The following is a 17,969-nucleotide window of genomic DNA, read 5'->3' on the forward strand; positions in this document are numbered from 1 at the left end:
TTGCATGTATTTTGCCCATCCCTGCTTCAGATGATGCGCTCAAATGGAAGAAAATTTTAATAATTTTTTCCCCTTGCTTTTTGAACCCATTTTAAGCTGACACCTATTGTTTAAAAAAAACATGAAGATTAACAAATTACAGACTATTAACATTGTGCACTTTCACTTAGGCCAAACAATAAAAAAGTCAGAGAGAAAAGCGCTCACTCACCGCAACAAAGTACTCGTGTATATGTGGCAAGGCGGGAGTACACCACTGGTAAAACATCACAATATTCACTAACGGCCACACCTCCTATCGGTTTCAGTTTTAAACATGAACCCTCAACTGCATGCTCGGAAGCATTTACTTAAAACAACTCAATGCCAACTGTCGAGAAAAAGAAAACGCAGGCAGATGCAACGTTTCACTTGTCGTGGTTGCTCTTAGAAGAAACAGGATATCGTAACATGGACGAATTCAGACTGCTTCGCCTCATATAAGATAAATACCCGCTAATACGAAAACTATGTTTGTTGATGCACTTGATGCTGGGATGGCATGCACGAACTGCACTAAAAGAATGATGTGCGGAAACCCGTGCTGGGCAAGTTCCACAACCCCAGAGGACTGAATTCATTGTCCCCGATTTACTTCTAGGCGAAGAAGCTACTTGCAGACTTCTACTTGTCTTAATTTGGTACCCACCATTTCAAGGCCTACATGGCTGTATCCTCGGGGGTGACTTCGGCTGTTGCAGTGAAGGGGCAGTTTTTAATAGGTACAACTACAAAGTATAAAAATAAATGATTATGTGCTGATCACGAAAGAATATGCTGGCCATCGTGATGCCTCTCTGACGAATACTTGAGTGTGATTTGTTTTTATTTTCAGCTACTTGTGTGCCTCAAGATCTGGAGATCCTAGAGGCCACAAGCTTGGACCCAATCTTCTGTGGTCTGGCCAGGATCATGGCCAGACCACAGAACGATGTGCGCAATTTCGATCGCGATCGTAGCGCCGTCGCGGAACATTGTGAGGTATTTGATCATCGGACCGACTTCGGAAACGCGCACGCGATAGACACGGAGCCACATATTCGAAAACGCCTGTTCTTGGAGTCGTGGCATATCCAGAACACACCGGGGAACATTAACAGGTCCTTCGGGGCCTTACCATCTATTTACGTCCATGGCCTGCGTCACGTTCACAAAACATCACCTCGGTAGACGAGGAAGTAGAGGTCAAAGCTCGTGCTGTCCCATTCCATTTTAGCCACCCCTGAAGGAGTCAAGTCGAACCCGAAACGTTAGGAACAGGCTTTGTTTCTAAACTTTTGGTTTGTGATGTCTTTTTTTTTTCGGACCTAGAGATCTGAGCTACCAACTCATACATGACTATGTGGCAAACGTTCGTTTTCATGTGCATTATAGTTTACGAGGTGTGGTCTGCATTGATTTCTTGCATTCATGCTGAAACTGGTAGGGTTTCTCTGGGTATGAATAAAGAGGTAAACATTTCTTTAAATCAAAACATTTGAGAACGGACAAAAGGAATGATCTGAGACCCATATCTTAGATAATATTTGCTTCGTCTTATCTTTAATTTTCACTTCATTTCATGTGAGGTATTTAGTTTTTTAGAGCGCAGCTCTTAGGGCACCCGTTTCCGCGTTCCGCGGAAATAGGTGCCTAAGAGAAAAGTGAATTAATGTTGAGGTCATGTGACATTAATTTTTCCGCCAAGTCTAGCTGAGAAACTGAATTTGTTTGTGGGTGACGTGACACGGTCATGCGACGTCATTTTCCCCGCTACATATGGCGGGAAAACTGAATTGGTGTTGAGGTCATGTGACATCAATTTCCCCGCTAAATTTAGTGGGAAAACTTAACCCGCTAAATTCAGTGGGAAAATTTTCCCGCTAAATTTAGGAAAATTTCCCGCTAAATGAGAGGGAGCGAAAGAGGACCAGGGGAGGGGGAGGAGGGGCATACTCTCCCCTCCTCCCCCTCAAGATCTGCGCTCTAATTTTGCATTACAGGGAATTGTAAACGTTTTTTATTTTCATCTCATGCTTATTAAATTTTTATATCGCAGGTGCGCTCGCAGCACAAATCTGGGTTGTGCTGATCCTCTGCGCACAAGTTAGGAACTCCTGAGTGGCAAGAGTAGGACTTTGGCCTGACAGCTCAATGGACACCTTTGTTCAGTATTGAATTTATAATTATCATATTTTGAGCAAAGTTAAGCTTTTGTTGCATGCGATTCTTCTAGAAATAAAGGCTTGCAACCAAATTTACCATATCACTACGTTTCGCATCTGCTATTAGTGCTTCTCGAGGAGCTCAGACGAGAGCTTATTAGCGTGAAAAGATCATGCTTGTTTGAAACCAGTCGCTGATGTAGTGAGTCGTGGACATCCAGCGTTCCAATGGAACGCTGGATGTCCGCAAGTCTTTCTTGAAGGTGCAAGCGGGGAAGGAACCATACATTCGGAGCGTATTAGGGACATTCTTCAACGTGTTTTTTTTTTCGTATGCTTCAGAATTTTTTTTAAGCCGTAAAAGCTACATTTACGCGGTCTTTGCACGTTAGTTATATGGCCAGGGGGCATAGTATAAAGGGCTAATTTTAATGATGAGTCGGCTTATTAAAAAGGAGGGCCAGATTTCTTTCAGAATACTAGAGGGCAGTTGATTCTAGCGTAGTTTTATCCCGTGAATCTGAATATCACGTTCGTTTTCCCCAAATATATAACTAAACGTGAGAAAACACACACATACAAAAAACAATTTCACCAGTAGTGATCCAGTGAGGGCCGCGCGTCGAATCGCATGCTTGCTAGGTATATTCTCATGCACTGACACCAGTCGTGGCGTCTTTTTCTGTCTTTTTTTTTTAAATACTGTGTGCGTGCATAGCTTTGATAGGCGCTGAAGATGCGTGAGCGGAGATTTTGAAAGCTCCTATTGTGGCGTCACTTTCTGGGGAAGAGTGCCTTCAGCGGTACTTTAAAATGATTCTGCGCATCCTCCATTAACCAAATTAAGAAATAATTTTGATATTTTGGATCGTGGAGGTCAAAAAGGAAGATTTATATGTGTTTCCGCAAGTACAAAAGTGCTTCAGCTTCCCTGTAAGTGTAATATATTTCTTAAAATTTTAATTTGTGAAAATCGAGCCATGGTTTCAATTAGAAACTTGCTAAGCATCATCAAAAACACTAAATCAACTCTTTTTGTGAATACATAAGACAAGAGCAGCATTTTCCAGCCTTGTAAAAACAATGCTCAACTTGGACGTGTTTCCAGACATCAGTTTCTTACCAGAGCGCATCTTTGCGCCCGCGACCCTGCTGCCCGGTGACCGCAGTGCAGAACCACCCCCTCGCCTCCTTCGTAGGATGGAGGGAATCAGGGTGCACGTGTGTTGCGCGTCTAAGCCCCTGGGGAACAGGGCCGTGGGCGCAGTGATGCACTCAGATAAGAAACCGAAACATAAAAACTCATCCAAAAGCGTTTTTACAGAACGGGTAAAATGCTACCCATGCATTATATCCTTCTAAAAAGAATTGATTTAGTGGTTTTAATGACTCAGCAAGTTTCTAATTGAAAGCATATGTTCATTTTCACATATTAAAAATTAATTTAACTTTACGATCAGGACCCTATGCTATGTATCCATGGCTGTATAACTCGCCTGCACAAACCGCATTAATGTAGCTTTCACGACCTTTTTAAACAGATATGTAAAGCTTCAAAAAATCGCCCTGTATAACAGTAAAGAGGCGACACCAACATGGTGGAGCCATATGGCACCACCATACTGGTATCGCCTTTTCGCTGGTATAGGATGTCCCATATTACGTTATGCCTGTACTGTTCCGTCAACTGCTTGATTCCGCCACGACCCACTACGCTGGTATAGGATGTCCCGCAACACGAAACGCTTGTATGGTTCCGTCCGCGTTATCGTTCCGCCGTAATCCACTATGCTGGAGCAACTTTTTCGCTGGTATAGGATGTCCCATATTACGGTTACGCTTGTATAAGGCTTTTTCCACCATCTTTCCATCATCGAGATTTTTGCGAAAGGGCAGGTCAGATCATTTACGTAAATATTATATATTGTGTGTTTTAAAAAAATTTAACAAAGACGAATATTACAGTCAGGTGTTGCGCGTTTTCCATTTTAGTGATCTATTTTTTGTAATAAGGAAACCATACTAACGTTAGAATATTCGACTATGGAATGCACCATTTTTTTAGGTGCCGATTTTACATTTCTTTTTAGGCACCACCAAATCAACTTCTTTGTTGATTTCGTAATAATGAATGGAATTGTTTCCTAACGGAGTGCTGAAACTAAAGTTCCAGATGTTTATACTGTTCAACGTTTTAAACTCTGCCTAGTGCGGGAAATGGCAGTGGATGTCTTTTTCTACTAATTACGATCTGAAGCAACATTGCCATTTAGCACCATTTCTGGTCGAATGTCTAGGCAGATTGATGACTCGCAGTATTTTCTTTAAGTGGGATTGGTGATTTTCTGATATTATAAGAGAGTACAATATACAATCATCGACGAATAGAATGACATTTCCGTAAAATAATTAGGCACAGTATTTTTCTTTAATTGGGACTGGTGATTTTGTGATTTTATAAGAGAGTACAATATACAATCATCGACGAATAGAATGACATTTCCGTAAAATAATTAGGCAATCTTATTCAGATGATAATACTTCCTATATCCCACTTAACTCAAGCTCTGTGTAAGGTGGAATTTAAAGTACGGTTTCCGTTTGAGAGCCTCAGATGCAGACAAATTTAGGGGACAAAATACTATGGATTGCCAAACCCGAGAAGAGAACGCGGTGCATGAGTGTTTCCAGACCGCGAAACCTCTTTCGTCTCACTTACCAAGGGCAGGAATCATCGACATGTAATCAGTGAGTCAGGCATTATTTCTAGTTTACTCTTCGCAGGCAAACAAATATAACAGGACAATGAAACTGCTTTCCTTGACAAAACCACCTCACCCGTTTGAAAGAAAAAAAAATCGGTGCCAACATTGGTTTAAGTTTATTGCCGTGAATAACTACTCGCCTACTCTACGTATCAAGAGCTATGCGGAATTCAGGCAAAGTGGATTTCTGAAGCACTGAGGAATATTATCGCGCACAATATAAACTAAATCAGGTATTCGGACTTTTTTAGCATACTTTCCAGTTCTTGAGATATCTGTGGTTCGAACTAGGAATGGGATGCGAAGTTGAGGCAAAGTTTACAAATAAGGGAAAAAGTTCCAGTTCATACTTCAGAATTTTCGTCAAATTGAGAGATAATAGAGCTTGAAAATATGCGCAGATCAAGACCGGATGGAGCATATCGGCTTATAATGTATGCAGGGGTGCATTGAACCTCGAGTGAATAACAAAAGTCAGATCTACACATCCGCTAACCAGCAGTTTTTAAGCCATAAATAAAGAAAAAAGAGACAAAATAATCTCAAGGTTGCTTAATGCGAATTTTATTTACTCCAACACTGGTATAATAACATTAAGTGTTTATGTATTTATTTAAAAAAGCAAACAAATGCGCACCTGAAAGCTCAACATCGTTGGACTAAGCAAACGTGAAATAATCAGTCACGTTTTTACCCACTCAACCACTACATTGGAATTTTTCCTTTTATGATCATGTGACTAACGGCAGCAGTGCGGTTACTGCTGAGTTCCACTATAACAAAAGCTGCGCGACAACAAGCGAGGCAACCGATCAAACAGAACTGCTCGTTTCTGATCAAGGTGAGCGATTTCTGCATTGTTCTCTTCGGATATATCAATTCGTGAGCACGTGACTTGAAAAAGTTTGGTTCAGGATATGAAACGTGAGCTTCATTTAAAATATGCCGCATTGATACTTTCAATGGCTTTGAGTTGTGTGAGGTGAACTCAGAAATATTGTTCACAAACATTTCCCTATTAAAGAAATTCCCTCACTAATGTGGTTTGCATTATTGCGGACATCATATATCAGTAGCAAGACAAACGGTGCGCACATTGTTCTCGCGCAGGCTGAGGTCCCGAGTTAGCAGTCCTTCGTGTTTCGACATTCAGTGGATGCTCTCCTTAGATAAGTCATTTTCCCACCGCGTATTTTACGGAAATGCGGACAATCGGATATGTCGAAAAGTTAATCGAACGTGTAACTCATAAGCGTATAAATAGTATTTCTTTGTGGTTCAGTGGGTTCTTTCCCTCAAAACCAAAGAGAGACCAGCTTCAGGCTTACGCAGACACGTATACTCAACTTGAATTATTCAATCTAATGCACAGAGCGGATGAGCGTCAGCCGCAGATTGCAGCCAATATATATTTTATAATAAATTAAACTTAGCTTTTAAACCGCTTAAACTGCTATACTTTGCTGAACCACGTTCCAGACTTGTCTGGGTTTGGATCCTCCATGCGAAGGGTCAGCGAATATCTTATGAAAAAGCATGGTAGACGATGGACACCAGCCCAACCTCTGAGCGACTTCATGTATTCGAAAAAAACAGGAGCAAAAATTAAAACTTCGGTTTGGGCGAGTTGGTCTATACTGGTTTAAAAGGTTAAAAAGTATAAAAAACAACAACAAGGAAAATAAAGGCGCAAAGAATACAGGGTCGACGCCCGTTTTGTCGTTTTTGCGCCTTTAATGTTCTTGTTTTGTTTGCGCTTTTTGACCCTTTAAAGAAGCGTAAAGCGTGACGTATTTTGAGAGGTGCAGCGGAAAGGAGGTCGCTCCACTACTCAAGCCGCTACAAAAAAACTACATGAAACTACTGAAACTAACCGGACCACAACAATTTCATTTGCTTTTTCTGCACAATACTATTTGCATGTTTCTTAGGTGTTTCTCGGCCCTTTTCGTGCTAGCAACATTCCCACCAAATGGCAAACCCGTAGGAGTAATGTTTATTTCGATCATTAAACCTGACATTTTTTGAAAACTCTTTACAACAAATAGCAAATAAATTTTGAAGTTCAAAATCTAGTGAATGTGTGGGTTACGTCTGGTCGCTATAGTAATTCATTTTTTGTGCTTTATTCTTTTCAAGTTTTCATACCCAGGAGTGAAAATGTTGGCTTCAAATCAGAGTCCGCGCAACACTTTGAAAACGAAGAAGAAGAACAAAAAAGCCGCAGGAGTTGACACCTGCTGGCACGTAGCCGCACTGGGATTCCTGGCAATCTTTCTTGGCACAGCTGCTGAGTCCAACTCCGCCTTTTTCTACATAGGCTTCATGGACCAATTTGACGTCAACAGGGAAACTGCTACGTGGCCCGGCAGCGTCGTAACGGCGTTGTCTCACGTGGCTGGAAAGTAGTCACGCTATACGCTTCTCTAAACCATAAGGGAAAAAAATTGGGATTATTTTTAAATGAAAGCAATCAACGTTTTTTTTTTATTTGAATAGTTCTTTTTAATTTAAAATATATTTCTTTAAATTTAAGTCTGATTTATTTTATTTATATTGCTGCAGTTAAAAATAGTTAGTCATAATTTCATGCATTTTTGTACATGGCAGATGTGATTGATCAATCCGTTATATTACTAATATAATGCAAAAGAAGAAATACTAACTTCTAAGCGACTTTATTTTAAACACTTTTCACTAAAACAAGAGCAGCTTGATTTTCCCAGTTGACGAAAAATTCTTATTTGCTTTATAAAATATCTTTTTTGCTTGCATAAGACATTAACTTTCTAGTTTTTGTTTCTTTCACATTCTGATTTGCTTGCCATAGTACGTTATGTAAGTGACGAACGAAGTGAAAGATGGGAAGAAAGTTCGTTAGTCCAATTTTCTCAAAAGAACAATGCCTTTTTGCTTGTGTAGAGCTTAATATAAATCTTTCTGCTTGATTAGGATTTTATCTATATAGAAAACAAATGCTCATAGAAATATCCAATGATATACCAACGCTAAACGAAAATTGGTTTCGAAATATTTTTAGGGAAAGGTTTCATTTAAATCATCATAATGAAATAGGCCTGAATTAAATCATAATATAAATCATCCTCATTGTTACTTTCCACCCTGCCCTAAACCACTTAGATAGATACAAATTAAAAAAAAACATGTATGACTAAACAGCTGCCTACTCCCATGGCATTTGTTACAAAATAGCTTTGTTCGTATGCACACAAAATAGTAAATTCACAAGACGGTATATGAAACACACCATTTTTTCAGCTAGCAACAAACAACAGTGAAAAACAACCGCCCCAAAAAACGCGTCAACGATTCTTGGATAGGGAGGCATAAAAATAGCGCAGAAAAAAGAAAATGCCGGAAGGGAAACGAGAAGACAAATACAAGAATTTTGTTTGGAAATTGAGATTACAAGCTTAAAAACCTTCGCAACAGGTTGACGTCTAAAGCAGCCTCGTAAGCTCAGGTTTAAAGAATTTAACTTCTGTCTCCGTCAGTGAGACTGATGGAGCAGTAATAATGTGCAGACCGCATCCAGAACAACCCAGGTAGCACAGAGCTCTGGGCCAGAATTTAGCAATTGTCTGGTAGTTTTGGGCCTTGAGATGCCCGAATAAGGCAAAGTAGAGCCGCACCTGACGTTTTTCGCCAAGGGTCTGCTTATTTCGGCTCTAATTTGTAAAATAACTGTAAGACAGAGGCTTCACTCCCTGGTAGTTTGGCTGGCATCCCCACTTGTTTGGCCGAAATCGCCAAACCAGTGCCAAAGTTAGGCTACTACATGGTAGTTTGGGTGTCATCTGGCAGCTCTGGGCCAAAGTCGCCAAACGAGGGACAGAGTTAGGCTTACTGCCTGAGAGCTCGCCTTCTATCTGGCAGCTATGGGCGTAAATCGAATAACAAGTGCCATAATTAGGCTTGCTGCGTGAACGTTCGGTGGTCATCTGGTGTCTTTGGTCGCAAACGACCAAACAAATGTCAGAATTATGCTTCGCTGCCTGGTAGTATGGTTAGAATCTCTCATTTTTGGACCTCAATTCTCTAACAAATGCCAGAGCTAAGTAAGCACGGCAGTTCCCGGCGGCGTGTTTTTTATGTTTGGAAAAAGATGACCGATGATGTACGTAGGTGGTCTGCAACTTAGTTCAATAAAAATCAAGTTTAATTTGGCTCGCATCTTTTTACTTTACTTTATCTGTCTCTTCATTTCTTCATCCAAAATGCGAGCCGAATGTTTTGCCGCTGCTGAGTTAGATAACGGTGATTTTGCAAACGCAGATTGCGCCGGATCGTTATACTCGCGCCTAGGTACGCTCGCCAATATATGAACGCGCATTGAGATTGGTTTGTCGATACCGCAACTACTGCCATCGAGCGAGCTCTGAGCGAGACTGATGTGCCACGTCTCCTCAGCAGACGCCATTATTAGGCGAGATTTTTGCAAAAGCGAACTTAGCTCTGTGTGTGTCACGTATTACGATTGACCACTGCCAAATCCCAGCGATAACAAAAATCAGAAGCGGCCGTAGCTACATGTGGTACCGCGCCCGCTTACCCCTTGGAGGGACTGAGATGAAATTCTAGCGGCGACGATTGTTTTATCGTTCACTTGAAGTATTTGACATTAACCCAGGCAATCCTTCCTGTTACCTGCTGTCACCCCCCTTCCCTTCCTCACCCCAAAGTAAACGTTACATTGCAAGGCTCGGCTGCGAAACAAACATTCGTCTTCCATTTCCTTTCAATACTATCAGTCAGTCAAATATGCAGAGGGAGCAATTAACTACATTACCCATCTCACTTCGACTTCGCCTTTTGTTAAGCCTCTCCATTTGCTTTTGTGTCTTCTTGAGTCTCCGAGCGAGTGCGACGGTTGCTTCAAGCAAATCAATGGAGTGGAGCGATACGCGTGACCTCTCTCAGTAGGATGCCTAGGACGAAAACGCTTGGAAAAAAAAAATTGTCGCGTGACTGCCTCTTACGCGCTGTTGAGATCACTGGGGCCGTAGTCTTCGCCCTTTACCAAGTTCTGGAGATGTGTAGGTCCGGTTTCCGAAATGCGCTCTGAAGTGTTATGTTGATCTTGTGCGTTGTTGTCGCAGTCGTGGTTCTTCGTCGTAAATGGTCGGAGTACGTTCATGCAAACTTTTCGGTAATGGCCGTTTTCTTCCTCGCAGTCCAAGGAATTTTTGTGCTGTGTTTGTAAACGCGCTTCGATAAGAAATTGGTCTTCCGCAATCGCAAGACCTTCGTTAAGTGAGGGCGACCTTCTTTCTCGACACTGCGTTAGTGTCGAGTCGGCATTTATCATGGATTGCATGGTATCGCTCTTTTATTGGTAAGCACACTGCAAGCATGATTCTGATAGTACTCCTTATTTCTCAGTTCCCAGAGTCCTTCGTAATTGTTTTGCCCGGCATGAAACAGTGTTAATACTATTTATTATTTTTCCCCTTTACAGAGAAATGTCACGTTTGTAGATTTTGGCGAGAATAAGCTGTGTATAATGATAGTGGTTTTAAAAACTTCAGGGAGCGATCAAAAACCACTTTGGTTACGATTGATATGTGATTGATATGCAATGGCCATACAAAGCAGACTTGCATCACGTCCGGCCGATACGGAGCAGACGGACCGTAAAGTATTTATTTGATATTGCGCCAATACTAAGCATGTGGCGAAGTGACCGTACGCCAATACCTGCCGGATATCTAGCGGTGGTGCAAAACTGAACATTTGGCCGATATTGCAACCGATTTTCGGCAGGTACTGGCACGACATTGCCAATTATCGCCGTGCAGCTGAAGAACGAAGATGACGTACATCTGACCATCGTGTTTTGAACGGTTATTTAATTTAATTTTGCTCTTGGAGTTTGTGAAGCAGCGATTTTGTGCACAACGAAAGAATATCTAACTTCGGCAGGCTTCTTTGTTGTTTGTTTTGGCCCTTTCGGCAAATATTTGGAACTTTTAGTGGCTAGCCAGAGAAAAGCCAAACTTTGGCATGTCCGGAATCCCCAAATTAGGATTTATATTGGCATACGTGGCTCACGTATTGCCCTAACCTAGGGATTCCTCTAGTAGACTAGAGAAAGCCAAACTTTGCCATGTCCGGAATGCCCAAATAAGGATTTGCTTTGGCAGTATTGGCTCAAGTATGGCACTTACTTTGGCACTCCCATGGCGGACCAGAGAAAAGCCAAACTTTGGCATGCCCCAAATCCTAAAATTAGGATTTACTTTGGCAGTTTTGGCTTACTCTGGCACTCATGTGGCGGACCAGAGGAAAGCCAATATTTCGAGTGCCCTTGTATTTCCCAACAAGGACTATAGTTAAAGGAGCTGTGCAACGATATTCAGTTGGAATGTTTTTCACTATACACGAGCTTACTGGCACTAGTGGGACTCAAGGATACTCGCACGCAACGCCACTGGCCAAGAAACTCCTTTGTTGCGGTGAAATTTCAAGGACAAAAGCAATTATTTTCGTTCAATCTCTCCTTTGCAAAATTTGATGACGTAACGTGGGGATCGCAGAACACCCAAGTGACGATATTTGAATGCGGTTCATAGATTGGACCCGAGCCCTGCGTGGGCACTCGATTTGGGCTCGTGATAATTACTAGCTCGAGAAGCATTCGGGTAGTCGCCCGCGTCCAATCGCTGCAGCGACGACAATAGCCCAGCCATAACAATGTCTGGAACTCAGCGCGTATCCTGTGCTTTGCCAACCCCAGCGCGTGGTTATGATCAACACTGGCGGCATATAATCGGCTCCAGATCGCGTGGCCGCTTGTTCTGGCTGCGAGTTGAGGGGGTGAACGCTGCTCGTTTTCTTTAATTTTTTTCTGGGAGTTCTATTGCGTGAAGTGAAAAACGAACGCGTGTTTCATAGGTCATTAACGTCAGGGATCTGTTCTAAGCGGTATTTGCGCGAAGTACAAAAATTGTTGCATCGCCCCTTTAAGCAACATACTTTGGCAGTGACAAGCCCCATAGAGCAAAACCTAACTGGGCCCAAGTAAGGTTCTTAGGGTTTCCACTCTTTCGCCAAAGTTAGGCGTTTCTCTGGCGTGCTACCTGGGTCAATTCTTTTTCTCACAAAATGTGTTTTGCCCCTAGAATACTGGTATCGCGAAAAAAAGATGTGCTATCATCACACATGCGGCCTTGAGCAAAAAGTGGGCAAAATAATTCACAGGAGGTCTTTGGAGCCTCCAGGTCATTCTGCAATACTTCTAGTCTATCACGCTCACTCAGAAAGACAGAAGTTGTATTCGTTAATCCTGTGTCTACTAGACTTTTACACATCGATCTGGTGCTCGGGTTTTAAGCTTGAAATCTCCCTTTCCAAGCACAATTTTTTTTTTGTATTTTCTTCCTTGCCTTTTTGCATTTTCCTTTTCTGCACCAATCTTAGAGCGCAGTCCTTCGACGCCCGTTTCCGGCTTGAGCGGCTACGCCGTCGCCGTCGGCGAAACTGCGCGTTGCGTTATGGGACGTGTCCCATAATAACGTCACACATGACGTCAAAGGTGACGCCAGGAGGCAAAATTTTCCCGCTAATTTTGGCGTAAAATTTTTCCCGCTAAATGTAGCGAAAACATTTCCCCGCAAAAATTTAGCGGGAAATTTTACCCTCATGGCTTCACACGTGACCCTCCTCTTCGAACCGCCCCTCCTTCTCCTCAAGAGTTGCACTCTAATTCCGCATTACAGAGAAGCGTAAACGTCATTCATCTTTTTCTTTCCTTTCCTTCCAAGATTTGTTTGCGCCTTTTCGGAGGCGGTTGTTTTTCATGCTTGTTCGTTGCTAGTTAAATGACGCTGTGTTCGGTTTTCCGTCGCATTTATTGATGACTTCATGTGTATATGACCCTTACCAACAGGCTCAGTTTTTAATATTTTTACTTAGTTTTGAAGGTTCTGATGAGAGAGCTTCTGATTTTAGAGCGCCGCTCTCAGTCGCCCGTTTCCGGTTTGAGCGACGTCGCCGTCGCCGTAACCGCGCGTTGCATCATGGGACGTTTCCCATATTGACGTCACACATAAAGTCACGAGGGTCACAAGTGACGTCACATGGCTCCTACGCTTAGCAAAAAGTTTCATTACTAAATTTAGAAGGGAACTTTTTTCGCTTAATTTAGCAGGGAAAATTTCCACGAAATTTAGCGGGCAATTTTTTCCGCTAAATTTAGAGGGGAAATTTCTCCGCCGATCATTTACGCTAAGTTTAGCAGGAAAAATTACCAGCTAAATTTAGCCGAACATTTTTCGCTAAGGTGAAGGGGCCATGAAACGAATTTCGGGCTGGGATAAATGTATTTAGATAGGGATTTCACTTAGAACATATCGTTTAGTGGGCCAAAAGGAAGAAAGTAGAAAGACAAAAGCCTGATTTCTGCTACGAAATTTTGAATACACAGCGGTCCATTTCGCACCTCTTTCCCTCGAAAGCTCTCTGCCTTTTCACTGTGATACATCCGCGGTACCCCAAAGCCCGTCACCCGGCCCAGACACACGTCACTCGAGACCGAACCTTAGTTATTCCCGCTTAGGGGTGAACGTGGCGGAGAAAGCAATTTTTGTCCGAGTTTTGAGTGACGGACTAATCTTCTAGGGGGATTTGGTGGTGTCCGGGTACACAAACGAGGGTCCGCGAAAGAGGGGAATCTTTCCTTTCCGACTTCTTGAACTATTTGGTACGAAGCGTGATTTGTGAGTTGAGGAAGAAAGCTGAGAAGCAAAAAGTTGAAAAATCATTTCATGACCACTTCAAGCGGGAACATTTTTCCGTTAAATCTAGCGTGGAAATTCTTCTGTCAAATTTAGTGGGAAACGTTTTCTGCAAAATTCAGCTGGTAAATATCTCCGGCAATCTTTTCCGCTAGATTGAGCGGAAAATTTTCTCGATAAGCCAAGAGGGAAAATTTCCCCGCTAAATTTAACGGGGAAATTTCGCCGCTATATTTACCAGGAAATCATTCTACAATTTCCCGGTTAATTCCCCTCGGTACCCTTCCCTCCCCTCCGTACCCCCTCCTCCTTCTCAAGAGCTGAGCTCTGAGTCTGCATTACAGAGAATTGTAGACATATTTATGTGAATTATATATTCGTAATCTTACATGTTTCTTTTAAATTATTTAAAATATTTCTTAAACATTTATTTTAATCCAACCTACCGTATAAGTATGAGAAACTCCACATTACATCCGACAAGGTGTGCCCTATGCACCCTTACGGTTGGCAAGGCTACAATATCTGCAACAATTAGTTAATTACTCGCGTAATTAGTGAATTTTCAAACCTTTGCTTCCGTGGTGTGTCTTTAAACTCACGCACCTCACCTCTACAATACTAACTGGGAAGGTTAGTATAAATTGTAAGCTCAATTATACATAAGCAAATAATGTGATCAGTATTTTTGTTTTGTAGCTCTTTTGGTGGCACTGGTCCAAGGGAGAGTATCAATCTTCACGATACTTTTACTGGGAGCGCTCTTAACCTGGTCTGGAATCGTCGCATCCGCATTTGTTCCCTCCATGGCATGGATGATTGTGACCTTCGGCGCCATTCATGGTAAAGATACGTCCGTCTTCGTAATAAAAATCTTCTGGCATTTTGCCTTGTTTTTGAAGGCTATCTAACGTCCTAAAACAAGGAATTCAGGCGAGATTAAACTAGGGATCTATACTGTGACAAAGCATTTTGGATTTTGTGAAAATATTCATAACTTCTGATTCCCCAGTGCTTTGATTATAATATTGTTCCTCCAAAATGTTTGTGTCCTATAACTGACGGGTGGCGTGCATTAGTGGTACAAATTCAAAATCACTTCAAAATGAGCATTAACCATGTTGGTGCAACACTTGCTTAATTTTCTATCGAACTTGATAGGAACAATTATATACAATTAGAAATAATAAACTTTGACTTTTTGATTGTGTAAACTGCTCATGTGATCGAGCTTCCACAGTAGTTGGCTTGCTCCCTCAATTATTTACATAAATCTTCTTGTCTTTCAAGCCTTCCTGCTACCTGAAATTAATGCGAGAAATCACACCAAATCGTAGAGCCTAGAAATATATTTTACGGAAATGGTGGCACCACCGCGTAGATAAACAAAAAAAATATGATATCTCTGACTTCACTGAAATACAACTCTATTCAATATTCCATTAAATGTGATTGCATATGGTGTGCCGGCCGACCCTCTGTGAACTTTTGGTTACGAATTTGATTCAATTTTCTCCCTAGCTTGATATCTGTATGTCAAATGGGTATATTAATCATTGTATTATTTATACTATCTGTGTTGTAAATCTGTTTTTTATCACCATTTCCTTTTTTGTATTTAGCACCACAACAGAAAACTAGAATTCAAGCACGCTCACTTGAAAAAGTTCACCTGTAAATTAGTCGAAATAATTAAAGCGTTTCTTAGTTGGTTACTAAATGGAGGTTAACATATCGTTTCGAAATTTATCCCCAAAAAATTTAGTCCTGTCATGGGAAAGGAGGGACAACTGTACTAAAATATATAATACTGAAGGCTTTTTCGTTACAAGAGCCATATTCTAGAGTGTAAGGCACCCGTGTTGGCATTCGGTGTCGCCCAGGCAAATTTAATTTTGTTACAAGTTGTAGTTGTCGTGTTTGTGAAACGATATTTTGGTGAAACTAGGTCATAATGAGGAACTACAATGTTTCTGGGCATAAATGTTGTATTTACAGTATCAGTTAACTTAAAGAAAGCAACTCAAATGACTTTGCTGACTAGATACGTAGCGGGCGAACATATTTAGGCACATCAGGAGGTTTCGTGATTAATGTTTGCCTTAAGGGTAGCTGTCAATCACGTTGGGGCTTTCCACGATCTTATTTTGAATGCTGGACGGTCACAAATTTTGCAGGAGTAGATGTCCTCGCACAAAAGCAGGCTTGTTAAAAACCACGCGCTCAAGCTTTTGATGTATTCACCCCTTCCCAGAACCCTTGAGATTGACCGTGCAACTAAGCAAAGTACAAGCTGAATGAACTGTTTCGGAAGGCCTTCTGTGAAACTGTAACTTATGCTATCCTTTCACTTTTCTTTTCTGCTCTATTCTAGGTCTTGGATTTGGTCTTACCTTACTGACGTATAGTATAATCCTAGCGATGTATTTTGACAAGTACAGAGGCTTATCTTCGGGAATGAAGTATGCTGGAGGATCATTGGCTGGTCTTGTTTTTCCCAAGTTCCTCCCCTACTTACAAGAGGAATACGGTTTCCGTGGTGCGCTTCTCATCTACGGAGGTGTCACTATGCACCTTTCGGCAATCGGTCTTTTTGTGAGGGAACCACCGTGGATTTCTTTGAAGAAAAACAAGGACGGTTCGCGGAATGCAACTGAGGAATCTTCGTTGAATATACAAAATAATTCGTCTGCTTCTCAACAACTCCAAAATGCTTCAGCGACCCTTGCCGCAAATCAAGTCAAGAAACATCGTCAGGAACTGAGGTTGTTACTCAAACCCATGCTCTTCGTCGTTGTTACACTGGCCGTGGTGACAGACTTTACAGGAGCTGCGTTTGTCACCACTCTGGTTGACTACGCACTAGATAAAGGTTTGTTGATTGAAGATGCAGAATCCCTCATCATCTACGGGTCTTGCAGCCAACTCATTGGGCGGCTGCTCCTTCCCCTTATGGCGGACGCGAGATGCTTTCGACGTAGTACCTTAGTTATGGCGAGCTTTTTTATTTGGGGATGTTCAGTGATTGCGATGCCCTATGCTACGCTTCGTGTGCACATAATTCTTCTTTCCTTATGCGTGTACCTCGTTTACGGATGTCTGCAATCTATGAGGAGCGTCCTCATGGCAGACTACATCGGTGTTCAATGGATCTCAACGTGCTACGGGATCTCAGGGTTGGTCTTACTGCCTCTCGCTTTCTGCAGTCCATCAATAACAGGTAAATAGAACTGCTTACTTAGGACGTGAGGTAGACTTGTATCGACAGAGAGTTCGTTGTTTGCATCCTTGCAATTTCTTGCGATTATCTAGATACAGTTTCAACGTGTTTTTGTTTTAGTATAAACATAGAGCCGCGTTTATATAGGATTGATACACACCTTTTTATGACTATAACGTCTTTGAGTGCATAGTCTCTACAGCCTTTTAATGACTTGAATGGTAGCTTGAAATTGAACAATGCTTCTAGCCTTTATTTTATTTATTGATCATTAGGTTTCTCTTTCAAGAACATTGAAAAGAAAATGCAATAAAATATATACGATTCAAATGAAGCAACCAAATCAACGTTCTTCAATTTTCAGGCCATTTTTGTGTTTGGCGGGTCTGTTTAGGTTTCTTTTATTGTAAATTTGGCTGGATATCTAAATATGCAGTGGTTATTGCACGCGAAGTTCCTTGACTGCTGCTCAAACCTCCGGTACCTCTATACTTGGTGGAGTATTTTAGTCAATTGAGTAAAACCAAATGTTAGGCTTTTTTGAGCGTACTTGATTTTTATTCATTCCTGGTTATACCTCTATTTTCTAGGCCAACACGGTCCATATATAGGTGCATGTTTTAATTAAATATTTTGATACTGAACGCGCCATTCTCCTGCTTGAGCCGCAGCCGGGAGCTGCGGTTCTACTGAGAGGTGTAGAAAGTAAAAACGAAACAACAGAAGGCTCCTGCAACTGAATAATCTGTGCTTCTCTAAAATTTATTATGTAAAAATAATAAGCTTTTTTTGTTTGTTTTTGTGTTTTTGGCGTCAAATAACGGGTGGCGTGACAAAACAACTGAGAGACCTCTCTGTCAGAAGATTGCTCACAATGAATTGATTGATTTCCGTTCAAGGTTTCTTTCGAGATATCCATGGAACTTACGACGGGCTGTACATGTTTCACGGAGGAATACAGCTGGCAGCTTCGGCCCTCTTCCTCGCTGTTGTCTATATTGAAAGAAGGAACACGAATATATGGACGCTAAGCTGGAGCACCTAG

At 41.7% G+C, this 17,969-nt stretch overlaps 1 protein-coding gene across 1 annotated transcript; it reads left to right on the top strand.

The window, feature by feature from the left end:
* Positions 1–14,495: 14,495 nt before the first annotated feature.
* LOC115313285 (monocarboxylate transporter 12-B) lies at positions 14,496–17,969 on the top strand. The gene is made up of 3 exons (XM_040503884.2): positions 14,496–14,547; positions 16,079–16,924; positions 17,824–17,969. Exons 1-3 carry the CDS (start codon positions 14,511–14,513, stop codon positions 17,967–17,969), a joined length of 1,029 nt encoding a protein of 342 aa, XP_040359818.2. The 5' UTR covers positions 14,496–14,510.

The sequence above is a fragment of the Ixodes scapularis genome, unplaced genomic scaffold, assembly GCF_016920785.2.
Source record: "Ixodes scapularis isolate PalLabHiFi unplaced genomic scaffold, ASM1692078v2 PGA_scaffold1__304_contigs__length_218370807, whole genome shotgun sequence".
NCBI lineage: Eukaryota > Metazoa > Arthropoda > Arachnida > Ixodida > Ixodidae > Ixodes > Ixodes scapularis.

What these genes read in the sequence shown, in the direction of transcription:
- LOC115313285 (XM_040503884.2), top strand. Translation starts at nt 14,511, where the DNA reads ATGGCATGGATGATTGTGACCTTCGGCGCCATTCATG. An exon ending in GACCTTCGGCGCCATTCATG is followed by an intron (nt 14,548 to 16,078) that starts GTAAAGATACGT and finishes GCTCTATTCTAG; the next exon opens with GTCTTGGATTTGGTCTTACC. An exon ending in CTGCAGTCCATCAATAACAG is followed by an intron (nt 16,925 to 17,823) that starts GTAAATAGAACT and finishes TTTCCGTTCAAG; the next exon opens with GTTTCTTTCGAGATATCCAT.